The 18,734-nt window shown below is 52.7% G+C and overlaps 1 protein-coding gene and 1 long non-coding RNA gene across 8 annotated transcripts in view; one reads left to right on the forward strand and one right to left on the reverse strand.

Annotated features, from left to right (window-relative positions):
* Positions 1-2,829: 2,829 nt before the first annotated feature.
* On the reverse strand, positions 2,830-13,589 carry LOC140680403 (uncharacterized). 2 transcript variants are annotated; one of them, XR_012051639.1, is made up of 3 exons: positions 8,950-13,589; positions 5,985-7,028; positions 2,830-3,216 (listed from the first exon to the last, which is right to left on the reverse strand). It is a non-coding gene; the product is annotated as an uncharacterized lncRNA (long non-coding RNA). The 2 variants fall into 2 exon arrangements; XR_012051638.1 differs by having other exon boundaries at positions 5,985-7,296.
* Positions 13,590-13,629: 40 nt separating this feature from the next.
* The window catches only part of PRDM16 (PR/SET domain 16), a 284,989-nt gene continuing 279,884 nt past the window's right edge, over positions 13,630-18,734 (forward strand). For 5 of the 6 annotated variants that reach the window (XM_030289174.4, XM_030289176.4, XM_030289175.4 and 2 more), the window contains exon 1: positions 13,633-13,816. In XM_030289174.4, the coding sequence (XP_030145034.1) occupies positions 13,780-13,816 (37 nt within the window). In that variant the 5' untranslated portion in view covers positions 13,633-13,779. Of the gene's footprint in view, positions 13,817-18,734 lie in introns of all 6 variants that reach the window. The other variant, XM_072917258.1, reaches the window with a different exon arrangement.

The following is an 18,734-nucleotide window of genomic DNA, read 5'->3' on the forward strand; positions in this document are numbered from 1 at the left end:
GGCTTTGGGTAACATCCCATCCTGCCCACCCCAATTCAGTCCATCCATCTCCATCCCCTGTCCCTCTGTGCTCCTGCAGCCTCTGGGAATTTCCTGTTTCTTTTTCCAGGAATCCCTCCCTGAGAGCAGAGAGGGAGCTCGCTGGTGTTGGAATCATTTCTCTGCTGGGGTTCCCCAGCCAGCTGGGATCAAGTGTGACCCTGCTGCTGTCACAGCCCTGCCCTAACCCAGGAGCCCCTCTGCCCTTGGAATGAGGAGCTGAGGAGGTGTGGAAAGGTTCAGCCCCTCGGATCCTTTCTCCCCTGACAGATCCAAGTGGAAATACAGGCACTGCCAAAGCTGTTTCATTCCCAGATTCCTGCAGAAAACAGAATTTTCAGCACAGCACAGCAGGGGAGCTGTGCTGGTGGGCTGATGACACCCTCTGAAGGACTTCCAGCCAAAATAATATGGATTTCCTGGAATCACACCCCCCCAGAGGATGAGAGGGTGGATTTTGGAGGTGTCCAAGACAACCAGATGCTGATCCCAGCTCTGCTGCTGCCTTCAGTGGATGGATGCAGAACTTGGGGTTGTCCTGCTGAGCTCATTGCTCCTTTATGAGGGGAGGATGGATCCCTGCATATCCAGAATTCCTGGATAAGCTCCAGCCTGCAGGCTCAGGGGTTACATTTCCAGACCCATCACAGGCTTTTCAGGGCAAGTCACCTTGGGGTGACATCTGGGCTCATCCCATCTGACCTCTATAACTAAACCAAAAACTCCAAACCCTGATTCAGATAAGGGAGAGAGACAGACTTCACCTGCACAGGAGCTGCTGAGCTTTTAGCATCTCCATTTACTGGAAAGAAAAGCTTTTGGGACTGGGTTCCTGATTTAATTCTCTTCTTTATGGACATCAGTAGAACTGATGGTGCTGAAACGCCACAGAAAAGATGAAATCCACTTTCAGAGTGAGATTATTTTTGTTATTAGAAGGTCGTACCTGAAAGTTGGAAGAAGTGAACAAACAAAAATATTACTGAGGACATTTAGAATGAAAATCAATGTGGTCAAAGATCCCAGAAGTGAATGGAATTAACTCAGCCTTAATTCCCAGTGCCAGACCCCCAAAATCTCCAGTCCCACCAGCAGAGTAATTAAACAGCAGTTCCATCAGCCTGACCCACCTCCAGAGGGTTTTAATCCCAGTTTGTGTTGACCAGCAGTGTCTGTGTCATGAGCAGCTGAATGTGTGAGGCTGTTCCTCCAGAAGCCACAGAAGTGATTAAACCCAACAGTAATCCATGAAATTACATCAGATTTTTTTCTCCTCGCATGTCCTGAGGAATTCCCTAACTCCAGACCCGTTCCAACTGGCACCATCCTGCACTTGAGCTCCAATATCAGTGGAGTCTGTGATGGTTCCAATTTTTCTGCTGAGGGACTACATTAAATCCAAATAATTCTTTCCACAGGGGATTACAGGGCCTCTCTGGTTTCAAACATTCCCATCCTGGAGTGAGGAACTTTTTCTTGGGTGTCTGTCCCTTCCTTGGTTATGGCAGACAACATTTATCTTATCTAGGCATAAATCCATTTCATTAATTTCATTCCTAATAATTCAATTCCTAAAGGAAGCTGAAGGAACAGCCCATTGGAAATCCAATCTTGGTATTTTTGGCTGAATGCCCTTGGATTACTAATTCCACATAAATTACATGAGCCAGTGTTCCCATTTCAGTGACTGGAATGCTTCTTCCTGAGAGAAAACCTCACCTGGAGGAGCTGTCAGCCACTGCTGGACGTGGCTCACGTTTGAGGGGTGAATTGCAGCTGATTAACAAGAGTCTGGATCAAATGTCCATTCTCAAAAACTGGGATTTTCTGTCCCACTACCAGGTTCTTTTTTTTGGCAGTGGGCTTTCTAACAAGTTTTAAAAATTCTTTACAAACCCATTTCTCACGGGGGTTATTTTGGGTGGCTCCAGGTGGGAGCTTGGGAGGGGGTGAGGAGCCTTGGTGACGTGCAGTGACAATGACAGTGAAGTGGCAGTGATGCCCTCTGTGCCACATGGGCAGAGAGCCCTGGGTGCCTTTTCCCTGTGGGTAACTCACAGAAAAGCTGAACCATTTCATAGTGTGTGTGCAACAAAATTTGGAATTTCTGCTTGATGGCCACAGGGGTGACATGCTGGAGGGGAAATGGCACCTGAGCCAAGGGCCTGGAGAACTGGGTGGAGGAAAAGTGGTTGGAAATTGGGTGAGAACCATCAGAAATTGTCTTTTCTGGAGAAGCCAGCCCTGCTTGAGCTGCACATTCATCTGCTCCTGCTAAAGAAACGCACAGCTGCTCTCTGCCTGCATTTATTGTTTAATTCATTCATGCTGCTTGCTGGAAACACCAGCCTTAAAGTCCTTCTGGGGCAGAGTTTGCTTTAAAGCAAACTCTCCATGGAAAAGGCTTTCCTTTAAATTTAGTACAAAAGAAAAGCCCAACCAGTTTTATTTATAGATCAGGGCATGAGAGATTTGCAGTGCTCAAGCCAGTGCTCTATCTCTGTTTCTCCCATAAAAACATGTTTAGCATTTTTCTCATCCGACCAGAAGAAAATTCTTTTATTGAGATTTTTTTTTCTCCTTGCTAAAATGCAGCCACTTGAATGAATGACAAAAAAAACCAAAAAATACTGGACTTACCCATTTGATAATTTAGTAAATTGTGATTCTGTTCCTGGGTGACATGAGCTGGGTTTTGGTCATTCTTTAATAGATCATCTCTTACTTCTGTGGCTTTGGGACAGTTTATAAGCCTAAGATTGTATTTCCCAGAGATCTGTACCAGATGTATGATAAATTTAGGAGTTTTATTATATTTTTAAAATATTTTTTATTATTTTTATTTTACATTTTATTTTTATTCTAGGTTTTATGAATATAGAAGCATCCAGAAATTCCTTGTGGAATGTGTGCTCATAGGAGCAGTGAGAAAATGGCTAAATGGAGAAATGGCCTGAATTGTGGCCTTTCCAACAACCTGGGAGATAAAATTAACAATTTCATATCAGATTGTGTTTAATGGGAGGGCAAAATGTTAAATAGGTTTGTTTGGTGAATGACAACGTTGCCAACACATCTTGATTTCTACTTATTCATAATAAAATGCAGAATTTGGGTGTCTTTAAAGTGATGGTTTTCCCTTTCCTGGTGGAGGTGGGTGGTGATGATCAGGTCCATCTGTAAAAAATTAAAGGATGAGGTGGTTATTGAGCAGAATTCTGAGCTGCTTTGCTGGCAGGGCTGTCACAGAGCTCAGTGTCAGCTCAAAAAGTGCTGCAACCCTTAACTCTTTAAAAAAGAAGTTGGGGACAATAGCAGCTTACTCCTTTGCTGAAATATTGAAAATTTTCCATTTTGCTGTTTCCCAGTCATTCTTTAACCCTTGTTGTGCCCTGCCAGCCTGTTTTCAGTGGCTGACACACTTCAGAATCAAAGGTTTCACCACCTGGATGGTTCCCTCTGCTGAGCTTTGTGTCAAAAATCTCTGATTATGCCTCAGCTTCCCTTCCAAATGTCCGGGGTGTTTGTCATCTGTAACTGAGCCACATTCTGGGATGCCTGAGGGAGGAGTTCAAAGGTTGTCGTGATCATTTAATAGAAAATATGTTCCCCATAAGAAGCAGTGCTGTCCTTAAAATGCACCAAAGCACCTGGAAATGTCCAGGGTGAGGCTGGCCAGGGTTTGGAGCCACCTGGGACAGTGGAAGTGTCCCTGCCCTGTCCCTGCCCAGGGCAGGCTGGGATGAGTTGGGATTTAAGGTCCCTTCCCACCCAAACCAGGCTGGGCTCCTGTGGATGGGCAGGTGCTGAATGCTGCTCTCATCTGAGCCATTCCCTGAGCAATCCGTGGATTTATGGGATGAGAGATCTGAGACTGCTGTGGGTGGAGCTGGGGAGGAAAAGGGGTGGAAATGGGGCAGGAGGGGAGTGTGGGGGGTCACTGAAGCCACCCCTGTGACAGGGTGACAGCAGGGACAGCCCCTGTGCTGAGGGTGTGACTGCCAGAGCGGCTCCAGGTCAGACAGAGAAGTTTCCTCAACATATTTAAGTCATTGTATGGATGATCTCACTCCATTATTTTCCACAGAGCTTCTCAGCTCACTCTATTTAACTTTGTAATTCAGAGAAATGAAACCATTTCCCCATCTCCCCCCTACCAAGGGAGCAAAACCACAGCTGAGTGGCAGTGAGGCAGCTCCTGATGTGTGTCAGGGCGCTGGAAGGTCCAAAATGAGAACATGAGGAGGTCTGGAGGTGAGTTTGTGTTTGTGGGGTGTGCCTGCCTGGCCTCCCTCTGCTGTTTTAGGGGGGCTTGTTCTGCAAGAAGCAGCTCTGCCCGAGCATCCTGCACAGCTCTGTTGTTGCAGAGAGGATAAAAGACATCTATTTACACCTGTTTTATGTTTTACTCCTGTGTTCTTCCACCAGGGAAGCTGGAAGTTGCTTTTGCAGCAGCAGAGGGGGCAGCTTGGGCACAGAAAAGGAATGAGACAGGATTTTGAGGGGAAGGCCTGATAAAACAAGATGTCCCTTAGCAAGTTTGCTTTGAGTTTGCAGCTTGCTGTGCTGCTTTTTTTATAAATCCTTTCACCATTTCTTGAGAAACTTTATTTCCTTCTTGGAAATGACAAGATTCCAGCATGGAATCCCAGAGTGGTTTGGGTTGGAAGGGTCCTTAAAGCTCATCCCATTCCATGAGCAGGGCAGGGACACCTTCCAGCATCCCAGCTTGCTCAGAGCTCCATCCACCCTGGCCTTGGGCACTTGCAGGGATGGAGCATCCACGACCTGAGCCAGAATTATCCATCCAAACTTTAGTTTGACCCAGGTGTCAGTGCAATATTTTATTTTCATGCCAGTTGTAAAAGCCTTTCTCTCCCACAGGCTGCAAAGCAGTGTTTTCAGGTTTCTGACAAGGAATAGTCAGAGTGTCTGGTGCTTTCCCAACTGGGCCATTCCTTCTCTCAAATTCTGCTCTTTGCTCTGTTTTAGCACAGATCTTCCCAGGAATAACCCAGTGGAACATGAGTCACTGCAGGAACCAGTGCTGGGGCGAGGTGGGCTCCTGGCTTATAAATGGCACAATTGTAGATACAGGAGTGCAAGGGCTGCTCTGCTTGGAAAGCTGGCTGGAAAATAGCACTCATGAGGCAGGCAGGCATTTATATCCACAGGAACCATTGGATATTTTGTATATATTTGCATTTCATTTTCTAACCACACTTTTGGAGCTTGGTTTTTAACTATTCACTGATGAGCTTATCACGGGCTGCACCTCACGACAAAATTCTGGCCTCCCTGTGGGGCTGCCACAAGCCCTCATTTGGGTAATTTCTGGGCTTAAAAGCCACCAGCAAGGTAAAAAACCCCGATAAGGTCCCTGCCAGATGTTTGAAGTGTTACTGAAGTGTCTGGGAGGGTCTGTGTGAAATTTGGGATGTCTGAATGCAAAGAGAACTCTGACAGTGTTTGTCCATTGCTGTTTCAACCCAAACCTCTGCAAGGAACGAGTAGTTTGTTCTTGACCCATAAAAGAAAGCCACAATAAATGTGGATTTGTGAGTGGGGAAAGGTTTCTCTCTCAATTCCACCTTCTGGGGGGGGTGAGTAGAGTCCCCCCTGCCCTGGGAGAAGGGAGTGGGGGGAAAACTTTGGGAGAGTTTTCACAAATAACACCAAAACCTTGCACGGTTCCACACCGAAATTGTGGGGAGAGGAGAAACGGGGTTTAGCAGCCGGGACAGAAGGATGAATCCCTGGGATGTGTAAATTTTGCCTTTCACCTTCCTTGAGTTTTGGGCTGTCCCGTCCTGCCTTGGATGGTTCGGGCTCAGCAGTTTCCGCAGCTGATGTGCCACTGCGGGGAGGATGGATTTCCCAAAACATTTTTTTTTTTTTTTAATTTTTTTGCGGGGATTAAAAGGCGTTTTGAAAAGAATTCCCACCTCGTTCTAAGCCGTGACCGCATTTAAGAGGGAATTAGTGGGACAGCAGCACGAAGAGGGGGACACGGGGTGATCCCAAGGCAAGCCCGGGTAATTCTGCTCAGCTTGGCGAGCTCTGCCCGAGGAATGAAGTTGACTCATTCTTCCTGGATGCGATCCACCTCTCATGGAAATCGATGGAATTCTTTCTGCCGCCTTTTTAACACATGTTCTTACAGTTACTTTCTCCTCGTTTGTAAATCTACATGAACTCTTGCTTCCCTGCGGTTAAAAATATTATTTTTTTTTTCGCTGGTGATGGACCAGTCACTCCGAGAGTCCCGTAAATACTTTCCCATCTCTGGTTGTGATCTGCAGAGCCGAGCACAGGAGCTCTTTGTGCTCTCTGCGCTTCCACCATTTCATTGATTCCGCCTTTAAGGTCAGGGGGAGAGCCGGGGGGGGCAGGGGGGTCCCCCAGCATCGGGGGGTCCCGGGGGGCCGGGCCGGTCCCTCTCCCCCGGGACCAGGGATGACGGCGACATCACCTCACACTCCATCAGGTTTTTTTTTTGCCTTCCCCCCCGGCCCGTGAGTTATGCTCTGAACTGCCTTTTTCAAGATTTTTTTTTTTTTTTTTTTTTTTAAGGAGCTGCTTTGTATTAAATGAATAAAATATGTTCGTGTCCCGTCGGGTCCCTGTTCGCTTCCATTCCGCCCCTTTATAAAAAGGAGTTAATCGGGAATGAGTTGCCACTGGCTTTTTGCAGTTTATCGCGTTCCCCGAAGGAGTTTTACATCCTCAGCCCATTGGATCATCATCTTTTAATCCTAAAAAGAAAACTCTGCCCGTGTATGGGGTGTTTGAACGCAGAGATCCCGGTGCCTTGTAAACAGTTTCGGGACTTTTTTGAGTTTTTTTCCCTCCCTAAACCCAGTAAGAATTTAGGTTCGCGTTTATTTTATGCTTTCACAGACGCTTCTGGTATCAAAATTTCGCCGCTTTAATTTGTTCGGCTGTAGGAGAACAGCGTCTGTCCAGCGCCAAGAATGTTTTCAGGTGCTCTGGGAACAGATAAATGTTTCCGATTTTAGAAAACGCTGTTAGTGTTTAAAGAAAAAGGAGCATTCGGAGAAGGGCTTGAGTCTTTTTCCTGTTTGTTAGGGGGAAATAAAAAGTGTTCTTAATTATGACTTGCGGGGTTGGGGGGGATGCTTGGAAAGCTCCTCCAGAAAAGTAATTCTAAACAGTAAAGAAGGGGGGGAAAAAAAGAGGAAAAATGCTCTATGATGTTTTATTTTAATAATCCTTTGCAGGCATGTGAGCCGTGGTCTGAGGGAGAAAAAAAAAAAATAAAGAAGTTTCAGGAAAAAGGCACGAACAATACCGCCTTTAAACCCAAATCTGCAAACTTCTGAGAATATGCCCTCGTATTGAATACACCGGATTTCTCTCCCGAGCGAAGGGGAAGGTTTTGTTCGTTTGGACAGTCTTTGAATACTGTTCTAAAACTTCTTTCAAGTGGGAACTGAAGAGAGAAATGTTCAGTTCTGGGAGGAGACAATAAGTTAGCATCTTTGAGCGGGGTCCCTTGCATGCAAATCAGCCTTTTGGCAATTTGGGGAACTTTAATTGGAAGGTGGAAGCGTGCAAAGATAAGAAAGCGGCATCGGTAGGAGCTGGCTGGGGGTCCGGGGGGGCTCCGGGCCCCGCTCCTCACCTTGCCCGGGGACCCCGGCCCAGCCCCCGGCCCGCCCCGCCGGGCACCGCCGCTCTCCCCCGCTCCTGCTCATCCCCCAGAGGTGTTTCGGACATCAATCCCTCGCTCTGAACTTTCTATCATTTTCACCTCGTGAATTTTTGTCGCTTCTTTCTCCCCCCGCCCCACCGGGGATGGAGCGGCCGCGGCTTTGGGCTGCGGGCAGCTCCTCCTTGGGAATCGCTGCTCGGGCTCCTCATTTCCCAGCGGCGGAAAAAGGTCTTGAACTCAATTAATAGCTAATAATTATCCAGCCAGCCCCGCCACAGCCGTCCTTAGCGAGGGGGAGCGCAAGTGAATCAGGCGCGGGTCCCTCGGTGTCCCCTTGGGGACTTGCGCTGCTCTTTAGGGGCTGAGCCTGGGGCAGGGACAGCGAGGGGACAGCGAGGGGACAGCGAGGGGACAGCCAGGGGACACCCCCGAGGGCTCCATCGGGGCTCCCCAGGGGATGGGGTCACCCTCCGGGACGAGCGGAGGAAGCCCCGAATTGGGGCAGGGCTCGATTTGGGGTTCAGCCCTCGCCACCCCCACAAAGTTTTATTAACGCAAACCCCAAACCCTGCGGGGCTGCGGGCCCGGCTGGGGGCTGCAGCAATGAACCCCAAAAGGGGAACCCCAAAAGGGGAACCCCAAAAGCGGAGCTGCGGGAGGGGAGCAGCGCCCTGCGAGCCTCAAATTGGGGCGAGTTCGGACGATTCCGAGGGAAAAGGCGGCTCAGGTCGTTGTGGTGCCTTCAAAATTCGGTATTTCGGCTGCAAAATGCTCGAGGAAAAATTGCCCCAGCGGTACCCGCCTGCCAGGGCTATTTGCCGCAGGGGAGAGTGTCCCCAAAATCCCCCGGGAAGGGGAGAGCACAGCCCGGACAGAGCTCGAGCTCTTTCCGTGACAAAACTCAGCTGAATTACAGCGCACCTCCTTTCCATTTTGCTTTCATCTGGCAAGCAATCTCCGGGCAAAAATATTTTGATCAAACGTCGAAAAAAAATGCTATAACTCACTAATTTCCCTTCATTCCCAGAGACCGTTATGATTAAAATTGTGTTTCTATCCCCAAAACTGTCTGTTCATGAGAGACAACACTGCTCGATGTCTGACGATTGTAATTATAATCATGTTCAAGTTAGATATTCAAATGTAAATGGTGCTTTTCTTTTTCTTTTTCTTTCCTTTTTTTTTTTTTTTTTTTTTTTTTTTACGACTTCTTATTTTAGGACGTGAATTTTTACCTTCGCTGGGACCAGCAAGGCGCAGCCTCGCGCGGTGGAGTGTAACGAATTCGGAGGAATTCTTAGAGCTGAACATGTTTTTTGAAAAATCTGAAATGGCAATTGACACGGTGTTTTTTCATGGCCGGAGGAGCCAGTGTTTTCTTCTAGAAATAAGAAAAAAAAAAAAATAATCTGATCACTTCATTTTGAGGGTTTCAGTGCAGCTGGAATATCAGGGAAGAGGTGCAGGACAGTGAATGCAGGCACAGGTTATGCTGCAATATTAATCTTTCCCTGTGTATTTCATCGCTAAGGGGACCAGCAAGAGTGACTTAATTTATTTTTTTTTTCCCCTTCCCTGTACAAAATGCATCCATTTCTCCCCTTCTCCCTGGCGCTTGTTCCGGCGTTTCTCAAAGGTTTTCGGGTAAAAAAAAAAAAAAAAAAAAAATTCATTTAAACCAATGAGAGTGTAAATAGGTCACTTCAGGAAAGGCTCTGGCGGGTGGAGGATGTGACACCCACCCTGAGCTCCGTCTCCTACCTGGGTGCGCTCGGAGCCACCGAGCGGCCCCGACACCGGGGGGAGGACCCACCACCTCCTTCCAGCGGGGAGAGGGGGCGCAGCCACCTCTGCGGTGTTGAATTTTTGTTATTTTTATGTTTTTCTCCTCTCCCCATCCGCCAGCACAGCCGCTGCTGGGAGGGCGAGCTGTCCCCGCCACCCGCCCGGCCGGGGCGAGGGATGCTCGGTGGGGTTCCCCCGGTGTCCCCGCGGCCCGGGGGTGGCCCGGGGCTCCCGGTTGTCCTTCGGGGCTCCCGGCTGTCCTTATCCGCCCCCTTGCGCCGGCTGCTCGCAGGGAGCGGGGCTGGGGAGGTGTCGGCATCCCCGGGCTGGGAGGATGCGGGAGCGCTGCCCCACGCGTGGGTGCGAGAGCAGCTCCTCAGCATCCCCGTGGGTGCTCCCGCCGCTAATTAGCGGCAGATTAGCAGGGTAAATCCCCAGGGAAAGCGTGTGACATTTCCCAGCGCCTGATCTGCCACCCCCGTCCTGTGCCACCGGGTTCTTGCGTAGTTTCAAATATTTAATTCCCGGTTTAATCCCGTGCGCGGAAACAAGGAGCGATTGATGCGAAAATCCTCGGGAAGGGGCGACTCGGGGAGTGCGGCAGCGCCCGGACAAGTGGACGGGCTCAACCATTTTAATCTTCTTTACTGCTTGGAAATACTTGTGCAAAACCTCTCGCCAAAGCGCCTTTCCCCTCTCCCGTGCCCCCGTGGGTGCCCACCCGAGCCCGCGGCTCCCGGGAGGGCCACACGGGGATGGGAGCCGGGCAGTTCCCACGCAGCGCTTCACCTGCAGCGTGTTTCCCCGCAGAACACCCGGGAACACACGGCTTGTGCCGGAGATACCGAGGAACCCACCCGTGAGGAACCCACCCGTGAATCCCTGCTGCTCCAGGGCTGCGGGGACCCCCCCACGCCGCGTGGGCTGAAATCTCTGTTAGCAGGGCCGGGCTGGAGGAGCAAAGAGGGGCGAGGGCGGAGGGGATCAACCCCGAGCAGGCTCATTTCGGGACCCCCCGCTCCCCTGAGCCCCCAGACCCCACAGACACCCCTCGGCCCGGCGGGTGCCCGTCCCCTGACACGCGTGGGCTGCAGAGGGGCTCGGCTGCTTCTTTCCCTGCGGGAGATGATTATTAAATCTCGATGGCAAATCGATGGAGCGGTTTTCCCCTTCAGCCATCCCCGCGCTGCCCCGGGCTGCCCCGGGCAGAATTCCTGGGGCAGTGGCGGAGCAGGGAGCGGCTCCAGGCCGGGCAGGGCTCCGGCTCCTTGGCAGCCACCCGCCTTGACCCTGCCGCTTCTCCCTCCCTCCCTCCACGGTCATTCATTTGCGGTTCCCCGTGGAAGCGACACGCACTCAGACAGGTGCAGGCTGGAAAAGCCGGTGGCCACCGTGGGATGCTCGCCCGCCGGGACACGGGGGGGTTCGGGGGTTCAAGGGGGGTTCGAGGCTCTCTGCCCGGCCGCACAGCTCGCTGCGGGGTTTTGCTGAGCCCCGGTGGGAGCAGGAGCGTGTCCCGGACGGGCTGTGCCCGCAGTGCCCGGAGTGCCCTCGCCACCAGCCCCGAGCTGCTCGGGCTTACAGCGAGCCGGGCAAACGGGGCCGGTTCCCGGGGCCAGAACCGTGCCCGCTGGAAGGGATCCCACTCGTGTCGGCGGTGGCAGCGTGTCCTTCCCCACACGCCCCGCAGCCCACAGCCAGCACACCCCGGCACCTTCCATATTCGTTCTCTCTCTCTTTTTTTTTTTTTTCCCCCAATCTTTTTTCACCTTTTTATCTATTTTTTATTTTAGTGGGGGTTTATTCCCCTTTTCCCCCTTTTTCCCCCTTTTCCCCCTTTCCTGGGCCGGCAAAGCGCCGCAGCCCGGCCCCGCCGCCTCGGCCCGGCAGGAACGCGGCCGGAGCCGGGGAAGCGGCACGGGCAGAGCCGGGGACAACCGGGGCAGCCCCGGCACGGCGGCTTTCCATCGCTTCCCGGTGGTTTCGTTTGCAGAATCATCACCTCAAACCGTGTTCCCCCCACACCCACCCCAACCGTGCAGCCCCGAAAGCGTTTTGTTTCTCCCCAAATATCCCCGAGCGGCTCCGCTGGAGCGGGGCTGTTCCCCGCAGCAGATGATTCCTGGGGGACTCAGGGTGATGGAGATGCGGGGGATTTTGGCGAGAAAACAAAAGCCGAGGCTGTGCGGGGCTGGGGCTGCGGGGGGCACAGCCGCGGTGCCCGCCCGGTGCTCCGAACCCTCCGTGACCCTCGTTCCCCGGCTCGGGGACGGGCAGGCGGCCACCGGGGCATCCTCCCCTGGCCAGCCGCGGCTCTCCCGGCTCTACCCGCTCCAATAACAGCGAGAAATAACCCGGGACGAGGTTTTCAAACTGAAATCCGCCCGTCCCGGGAGCGGTTCGGTGGGGGACGCGGGGACAACGAGAGTCCGGGATGGCTGGAAGAAATATTTCAGTGAGTTGGGAACACTCGAGCTCCTGTTTCACCGGTGAGGTTGGGAAGAGCTTGTTTTTCCAACCTCGGGGTGCCCGGCGCGCCGTGGAACGGCGTCCTCGGGGCAGGAATTCACAGGCACCGCTTCGGCATTTTAGGCGACACGTGGCTCCGAGTTCCCTTCAAACGGATTTATTTGATTTGGCCTCCTGCTCCCCCACCCTTCCCTCGAACTCCGGCTCCTCGGTAGCATCTGAAAGGCCTCTGCTCCCATTTGCAATTAAAGAGTTTATTGAGGAGGGGAAAACCGGTAATTAGCAGGAATATTCCCCCCCTCCCCAGTTCCACCTGCAGGGCAGGAGTGCAGCTGCCGGAATGGCTTCCAGCAGGGACCTGACGCACCCACACAAGTTTTGCTTTGTTTTTTTTTTGCGGTGCCCTTCGGTGCGAGGGCTCCCCGGGATGGGTCCGCACCTCCAGCGCGGAGCGCCGCGCTGCCCTCACCCCATTATTTTATGGAATGTTTAAGAACGACGCGCGTTTTCTCCCTCTCTCCATATTAATCTCATTAAATCCTACCTTTCAACCTTCTTCCGTGACCATCTGACCTGGCCACTTGAATTAAAATAGTGCTTTCTCCGCAGTCAAAGCCAGCACATCAATCACCGGCTATTTACACTTCGCTCCTCTCTTCAAAGCGCCTCAGCCCCGGCGCTCGCTCCCTCCGCTGGGGGGGCGGCAGGTCCTGGGGGGCTCCCGGAGCTCCGGGGGTGGCTGTCCTTCCTCTCCCCCCTGTCCTGGGCTGGCTGGCGGCTTCCCCCGTCCCTGGGGAGCGCTGCCTTCCACCTGAAAGGAGAGCAGAGCGGCCGCCCTCCCCGCCGACCCCTCCCGGCTGCCCGCGGCCCTCCCGGCGCGGCTGCCGCGACAAACCGAGGGGGAAAACCCCGCAAGCAGCGCCAAAGCCGAGCCGGGGATAAGGGAGAGAAGGCTGGAAAAAATTCTGGTAGAAACACGAGAAATAGCGACAAAACACAACAGAGCAAGTTGTGTTCTTTTAAAAGTTATTATTTTTAAAGTTATTCTTTTTAAAGTTATTCTTTTTAAAGTTATTATTTTTAAAGTTATTCTTTTTAAAGTTATTCTTTTAAAAGTTATTATTTTTAAAGTTATTATTTTTAAAGTTAGGCAACCCCCCCCCTCCCTCTCTGAGCCGAAGGGGGAGAGGAAGGCAAAAAAAAAAAAAAAAAAAAGGAAGAAAATAAAGACAGACACTGGTTGAAAAGTTACGTAAATAAACATTTTTCAGATTAAAAACAAAAGCATGTCCAAACTAGGAACGTTTACAAGATGACAACTACTAACAAACTTTCTCTACAGCATTGCTATTTAGCAGTAATAATAATAATAATAATAATAGAATAATAATAATAATAATCACCTCTTTATAGGATGGCACCTTCATCCTTAAATATTGTCCAGTGTGTAAGGTCAGTGTGCGGAGGGTTAGGAGCGGAGAGGGCTGATTTTTCTTAAAGGGGCAGATCAGGGGAAGGCTGCGGTGGTGCCGGCAGAGAGGAGGGGGCAGAGATAAGTGGTGTGAGGAAGAGGATAGGACAAAAAAAAAAAAAAAAAAAAAAAAAAAAAGAAGGAAAAAAAAAAAAAAGACCAAACCAGCTCGATGATGATGAATACATTGGAAAGTTTTTTTGGCCCTGGTGAGGGTGTCAGATTGAATGCTCTGTGCGCATGTGCGAAGGTGTCCAAACTGACAATGCTGGGGAGATGAAGATAGTGTGTAGCTGCTTCTGGGCTCAAGGAGGAGGAGAGGAATCCACACGCCGACACGATGAGATCCAAGGCGAGGGCGAGAAAACTGCCCAAAAGTAGGTCCTTTCTCTCCCTTTTTCCGCGTCCCGGCGGCGGGGCCGGGGGTGCGGAGCCGGGCCGGGGCTGCCGGGGCTGAGCCCCTCTCGCCCTCCCCGCGGCCGCCGCCGCCCGCCCGCCCCTGCCCGCGGTCCCCCCGCGCTGCCCCGCGCCGCTCCGCGCTGCCCCGCGCCGCTCCCGCTGCGGGGCCGGGGGAGAGAACAGAGAAAAGCGAAAGTTAGCTGGAAGTTGACGAAAGGGGATAGCGAGCAACTTTTTTTTTTTTTTTTTTTTTTTTTTTTTTTTTTTTTTTATTGAGTCGTTCCAAGTCTTGTGAAATAATATTATTCCCGGCTCCTGAAATAGTGGGCGCTAGAGGTCTGCGTTTGGCATCCGAGAGACGGAGCGCTGGAGAGAGGGGGGAGAGAGACAGGCAGAGACGGCGGGGGGGGGTGGGAGTGGGAGAAACCCTTCTGGTCTCGGGAACAATTATCGAGGAGAGGGAAGGAAGAGAATTTGTAGCAAAAATGGATCCGCTCTCAGTGAGGGGTTTTGGAATCGCAGGTCCAGAGGGAAGATCCTGAAGGCAGCTCGGGTGTCCCAGCTGGGGGTTAAGAAGGTCTGGGGGAGGGGAGTGTGGGGGAGTGTCTTTAATTTTTAATTTTTTAAAATTTACTTGGGGGTGGAATTGCAGCTCGTAAGGCTCGCGCAGCTTTTCCCCTCCGTCTTCCAGCGGACCCTCTCCCGTTCGTTCTTTCTTTCGAGTCGTTTTTAGACTGGATTTTCCGAGGAGGAAGGAGAGTGTGGCTGTTGTAGGGAAGAGCGGGTCCTTCTGCCCCCGCTCCCGCAGAGTCCCGCTGCAGAGGCTCGGGATGGTTCCTCGGTGATTCCCCGTTAGGTTCCGCTGGCAGCGCAGGATCCCGGAGCAGCCTGGCTCTCCTTTTAGAATTATTATTACTACTATTATTATTATAATTATTATTATTGCTGTTATTATTACTCCTACTATTATTTAGTTTCTGTTTCGCTCTGCCTCTGGGCGAAGCGTCTGGAGCTGCAGAAGTTCCAGCGCAGTCTGTGCCCCGCCGCAAACTCCGCTCGGAGCGCTCGGAAAAGGTTCGGGCGAGCAGCGGCGCCGCTCCGCTTCCTCGCGTGGGTTTCCACGGGAGCCCACGGGGGACCTGGGGCCGCTCAGAGCCGGGCTTGGGGCGGGAGGATCCCCCCCTAGGTGAGGGGATCCCCCCAAGTGATGGAGAGCAGCATTCCCCCCTTGCAAACCCCTTCGGGCTTCAGCCTCTCCCCGCGGCTGCCGAGGGGTCGCGGCCGCTCCGGCGCTCCCACGCGTGGGCTCCGAGGTTGATTTTGTCATTCAAGTTCGGCATTTCGGAGCCTTTCAAGGCCGCCAAGGTCAGCCAGGGCCGGTGCCGCCCCCCGGGGTGACACCCCCGTTCTGGGGGGACCCTTCTCCAAAGGCAGCGCTGCTCCTGGGGACACTTTTCCTCACCAAGTGGCTTTGTCGCCGCGTTTGTCGCCGGCCCCGAGCTCCGGTCGCCGCTCCTGTTGTGCGGCCGCCACGCAGCAGCCCCAGGCCCCGAGGCTCACCTTGGTGTCGCCACATTTTCCCTCGTGCTCCAGGAAGGTCCCCCTGTCCCCAAAGCGTGTCCGTGTGTCCCCCGAACACCTCCCTCAGCTCTACGGGCACCGAAGTGCTCAGGGAGGGATGGGTGACCCTTTTCGTGGTCATCATTGTCACCCCGTCGCTGGGGCTTTATACGAGAAGTTCTTTGAATTAATCCAGGGGTTTTATTTTATTTTATTTTATTTTATTGCAATAAATACTCGTTTTAAGCTTCCCCGTTCAAATAATAACTTTTTAAAAAGTCGCCACTTGTTCTTTTAGATTGTTAAAGTGAGGAATGATTTTCAGAGCTCTCTTGGCTGGAAATGCGAAGTTCAATAGTTAAATAAGGGGGAATATTTCACTTTTACTTTTATTTTCTTTCTTATTATTTTTTTGTTTTCCTCGCCTCTCCTTTTCTTTCTTTTTACTTCTTGAAAAGCCCCCGGTTTTTTGGGGTTTTTTTGCAGATGTGCCCCGGCGGGTTTTTTACAGATGTGTCCCCGGTGGGTGCGATGCGGATCCGACCGCGTTTGAGCGCGGGTGGGATTCTCCACTCTCCCCCCGTGAACACCTACAGCTTAAGGGCTGAAAGGTTCTCGGTTCCTGGATATTTGAGGATAAATCAGAATATCCAGGAGCTCGGGGAAGAGCCGGAGCCCCGCGGCCGGGAGCGAGCCCTTCCCGGCGGCCGGAGCCGCCACCGCGCCTGGAAGCGCCTGCTCGGAGGCTGAGCCCTGATTAAAATCAGGTGTTTCATACAACCCAAGGCCCAACGGTTTATGGGGTTTCACCGAGGATTTTTTAGGGATCACAGTTCAAAACAGTAGTCCAGAGCTAAGGTTTCAATATCCCAGGAGTATTTATTTGCCGAACACATTAAACACGGACACGAGTGTGAGATCTCGCTGTATTTTCCCCGGCGAGGTAGCCACAAGTTTTTTCACCCGCAGGTCCGTTCCCAGCTCGTTTTCCTGGCTGCTCCATCCCCGGGAGCGGTGCGGGTGCTGGGGGAGCCCGCCCGGCCCCGGTGCGCGGCACGCGGGGCTTTAAAACCACGCACTGATGGAGATTTTCATTTCATTGGACAATATTTTAAGCAGATGTGAGGCTCCGCTGGGAATTCCACAATATTACCTGCATGGGAAAAGGGGCGAACGCGTGTGCGCTGGGGTGGGAGCGGAATTCTCCGCGCTTTCGGTGCCACTCACCCCGGGAGAGCGGCAGGTACCGGGGGCACGGAGCTGAACCGAAGCCGGGAATGGCTCTCGCTCGCTCCGTGGCTCCCGGAGCCTTTAGAAACGGCTGTAAATCAAAAAACGAGGCTCGCTCAGGGTGCGGGGAGGCGCGGCAGCCCCGGGGGTGCCGGTGCCCAGGTGAGCGCTGCCCCCGCATCCCCCGCAAGGCCGGGCTGTGCCCGCAGCCCCGAAGGGCATCAGCGGGACAGGGAGAAGGCCACACCGTGTCCCCGGCTCCAAGGGCCTCGTCCTTCCGCGAGAAAATAAAATCTGGGTGAGCGGAGAGAAGGCTCGGAGCAGCCGGGGTCTGGCCGCTGCTGGCAGAGGGAGGATGCAGGGCAGGCGAGTGACACCGGAGCTGGGCGCTGCACGCTTAAGGCGAATTCGTTTCCTTTCGAAATCCCTGAATTTCAGAGTACGGCTACAACACCGAGCTATGCACGGCAGGGCAGGAGTGCAGAGTTAAAGAAATGCTCGTGCTGGCAAACGGTGGCTGATATTTCTGCAGCCCCGTTTGCACCGAGACACGCTTCGGGGCCGGAGTTTTCAGGCAGCGCTGGTGCATCCTCCGGCCAGGCTGGATTGGCAGGAAAATAGTTGTGAACCCATCCCTGCCGTGCCCAGCACCGGTTCCTCGCTTTCAGGCTTCGCCTTCGAGGAGAGAACAGGCTTTCCGTTTAGTGCTACTTTATTAATTTTATTTTAATTAAGGCTGAAAAGACAGTGAAGGGGAAAGGGAGAGGAGCGAACGCAGAGCTGCAGCCCAAGCGCCACTTCCCGGCGCATGGCTCCGTTTGTGACTCTTCCACAGGAAAATTTATGGCGCTTTGGGGCGTTTAGATTTTTTCCCATCTCCGAAGTTCTCCCTTTTCCCTGTCCCTGCCCCGAGCCCCGACACCGGGGAGCGGAGCGGCCGCGCTGTGCCCGGCCCGGTCCCCTGCCCTCGGTGACCGGGATGTCCCCAAAGCTGTCCCCAGCCCGGCCGCAGGTGCGGGGCCGCCGCCGGGTCCCCACCGTGCCTGGGTCCCCCCCTGTCCTGCCCCGGATCTCTTCAATTAGGCAATTAGGGATGCGGGGCAGGGAAGGCGGGGTGTGATGGGGGGGGGGTTTGATCCGCTAATTAAGGTGATGCGTAATTAGCACTTCAACAAAAATCGCCGAGGATTTGAGACCACTTTACTCTTATTTTTTTTTTCTTCCCCACCCCCCCCTCCAAATTCTACAAATATAATGTAGCAATTGCCCCACTCGTCCCGCGTGGTTTATTTGGGAAAAAAGCACAGAGGGAACAACTGGAACTTGGCAAACAGGGGCACCGGGATGGGGTTTTGACGAGGGGCACTGGCAGGTCCGAGATGCCCAAATGCTGCAGGGACCGCGGGCTGGGTCTGGCTCTGCCCCCGGCCGTGCCCGTGGGTGTCCGAGCGGCTCGGCTGAGGTGCGTGTGATGCCCATCCACGCGTGTTCACATCACGGGGCACCGGCGTGTCTGCACAGAAATAGAAATTTATGAAGTGCGTCAGAGGAAGGCACATTATCGTAAATTCACCGAATTCCCGATTTCACCGAATTCCCGTTTGCTGTAAAACCTCCGTGCCGGTGCAAGACGTGTCTGTCTGTGCAGAGGCGTTTGTCTGTCGGGCTGGCAGCGCACATACAAAGGTCTTAAAACACGCATTAAAATCACAGCTACTGCACGGTCACGACCCAGAATGTTCTGTGCAGAAATCGGACTGAATCTGTACTTTATATTTAGTGTTTTAACTCGAACACCTAAACCTGCTTCATTTTTAGGCTTTGCACTGGGACTGATGTGTGAGTTCAGGGATAGCACAGGAGGTCTAAAAATAACCCCAACATCTCCCTGCTATTAAAAATACCTGGGGAAGACGCTGAGGTGGGGAAAAGCACAGAACTGCCCTTCTGCTGAGTTTAGAGCCCCGAGGGGATGAGGATGAGGAAGAGCCGGCCGGGATGAAGCTCAGCGCACCTGAAGCGCGCACGGTCCCCGCTGCCCCGCAGGCAAAAGGCGAGGCAGGAGCTTGAATTTCACACCACGGCAGCGCTGCAATCCATCGCTGC

The sequence above is a fragment of the Taeniopygia guttata genome, chromosome 21, assembly GCF_048771995.1.
Source record: "Taeniopygia guttata chromosome 21, bTaeGut7.mat, whole genome shotgun sequence".
Classification (NCBI taxonomy): Eukaryota; Metazoa; Chordata; class Aves; order Passeriformes; family Estrildidae; genus Taeniopygia; species Taeniopygia guttata.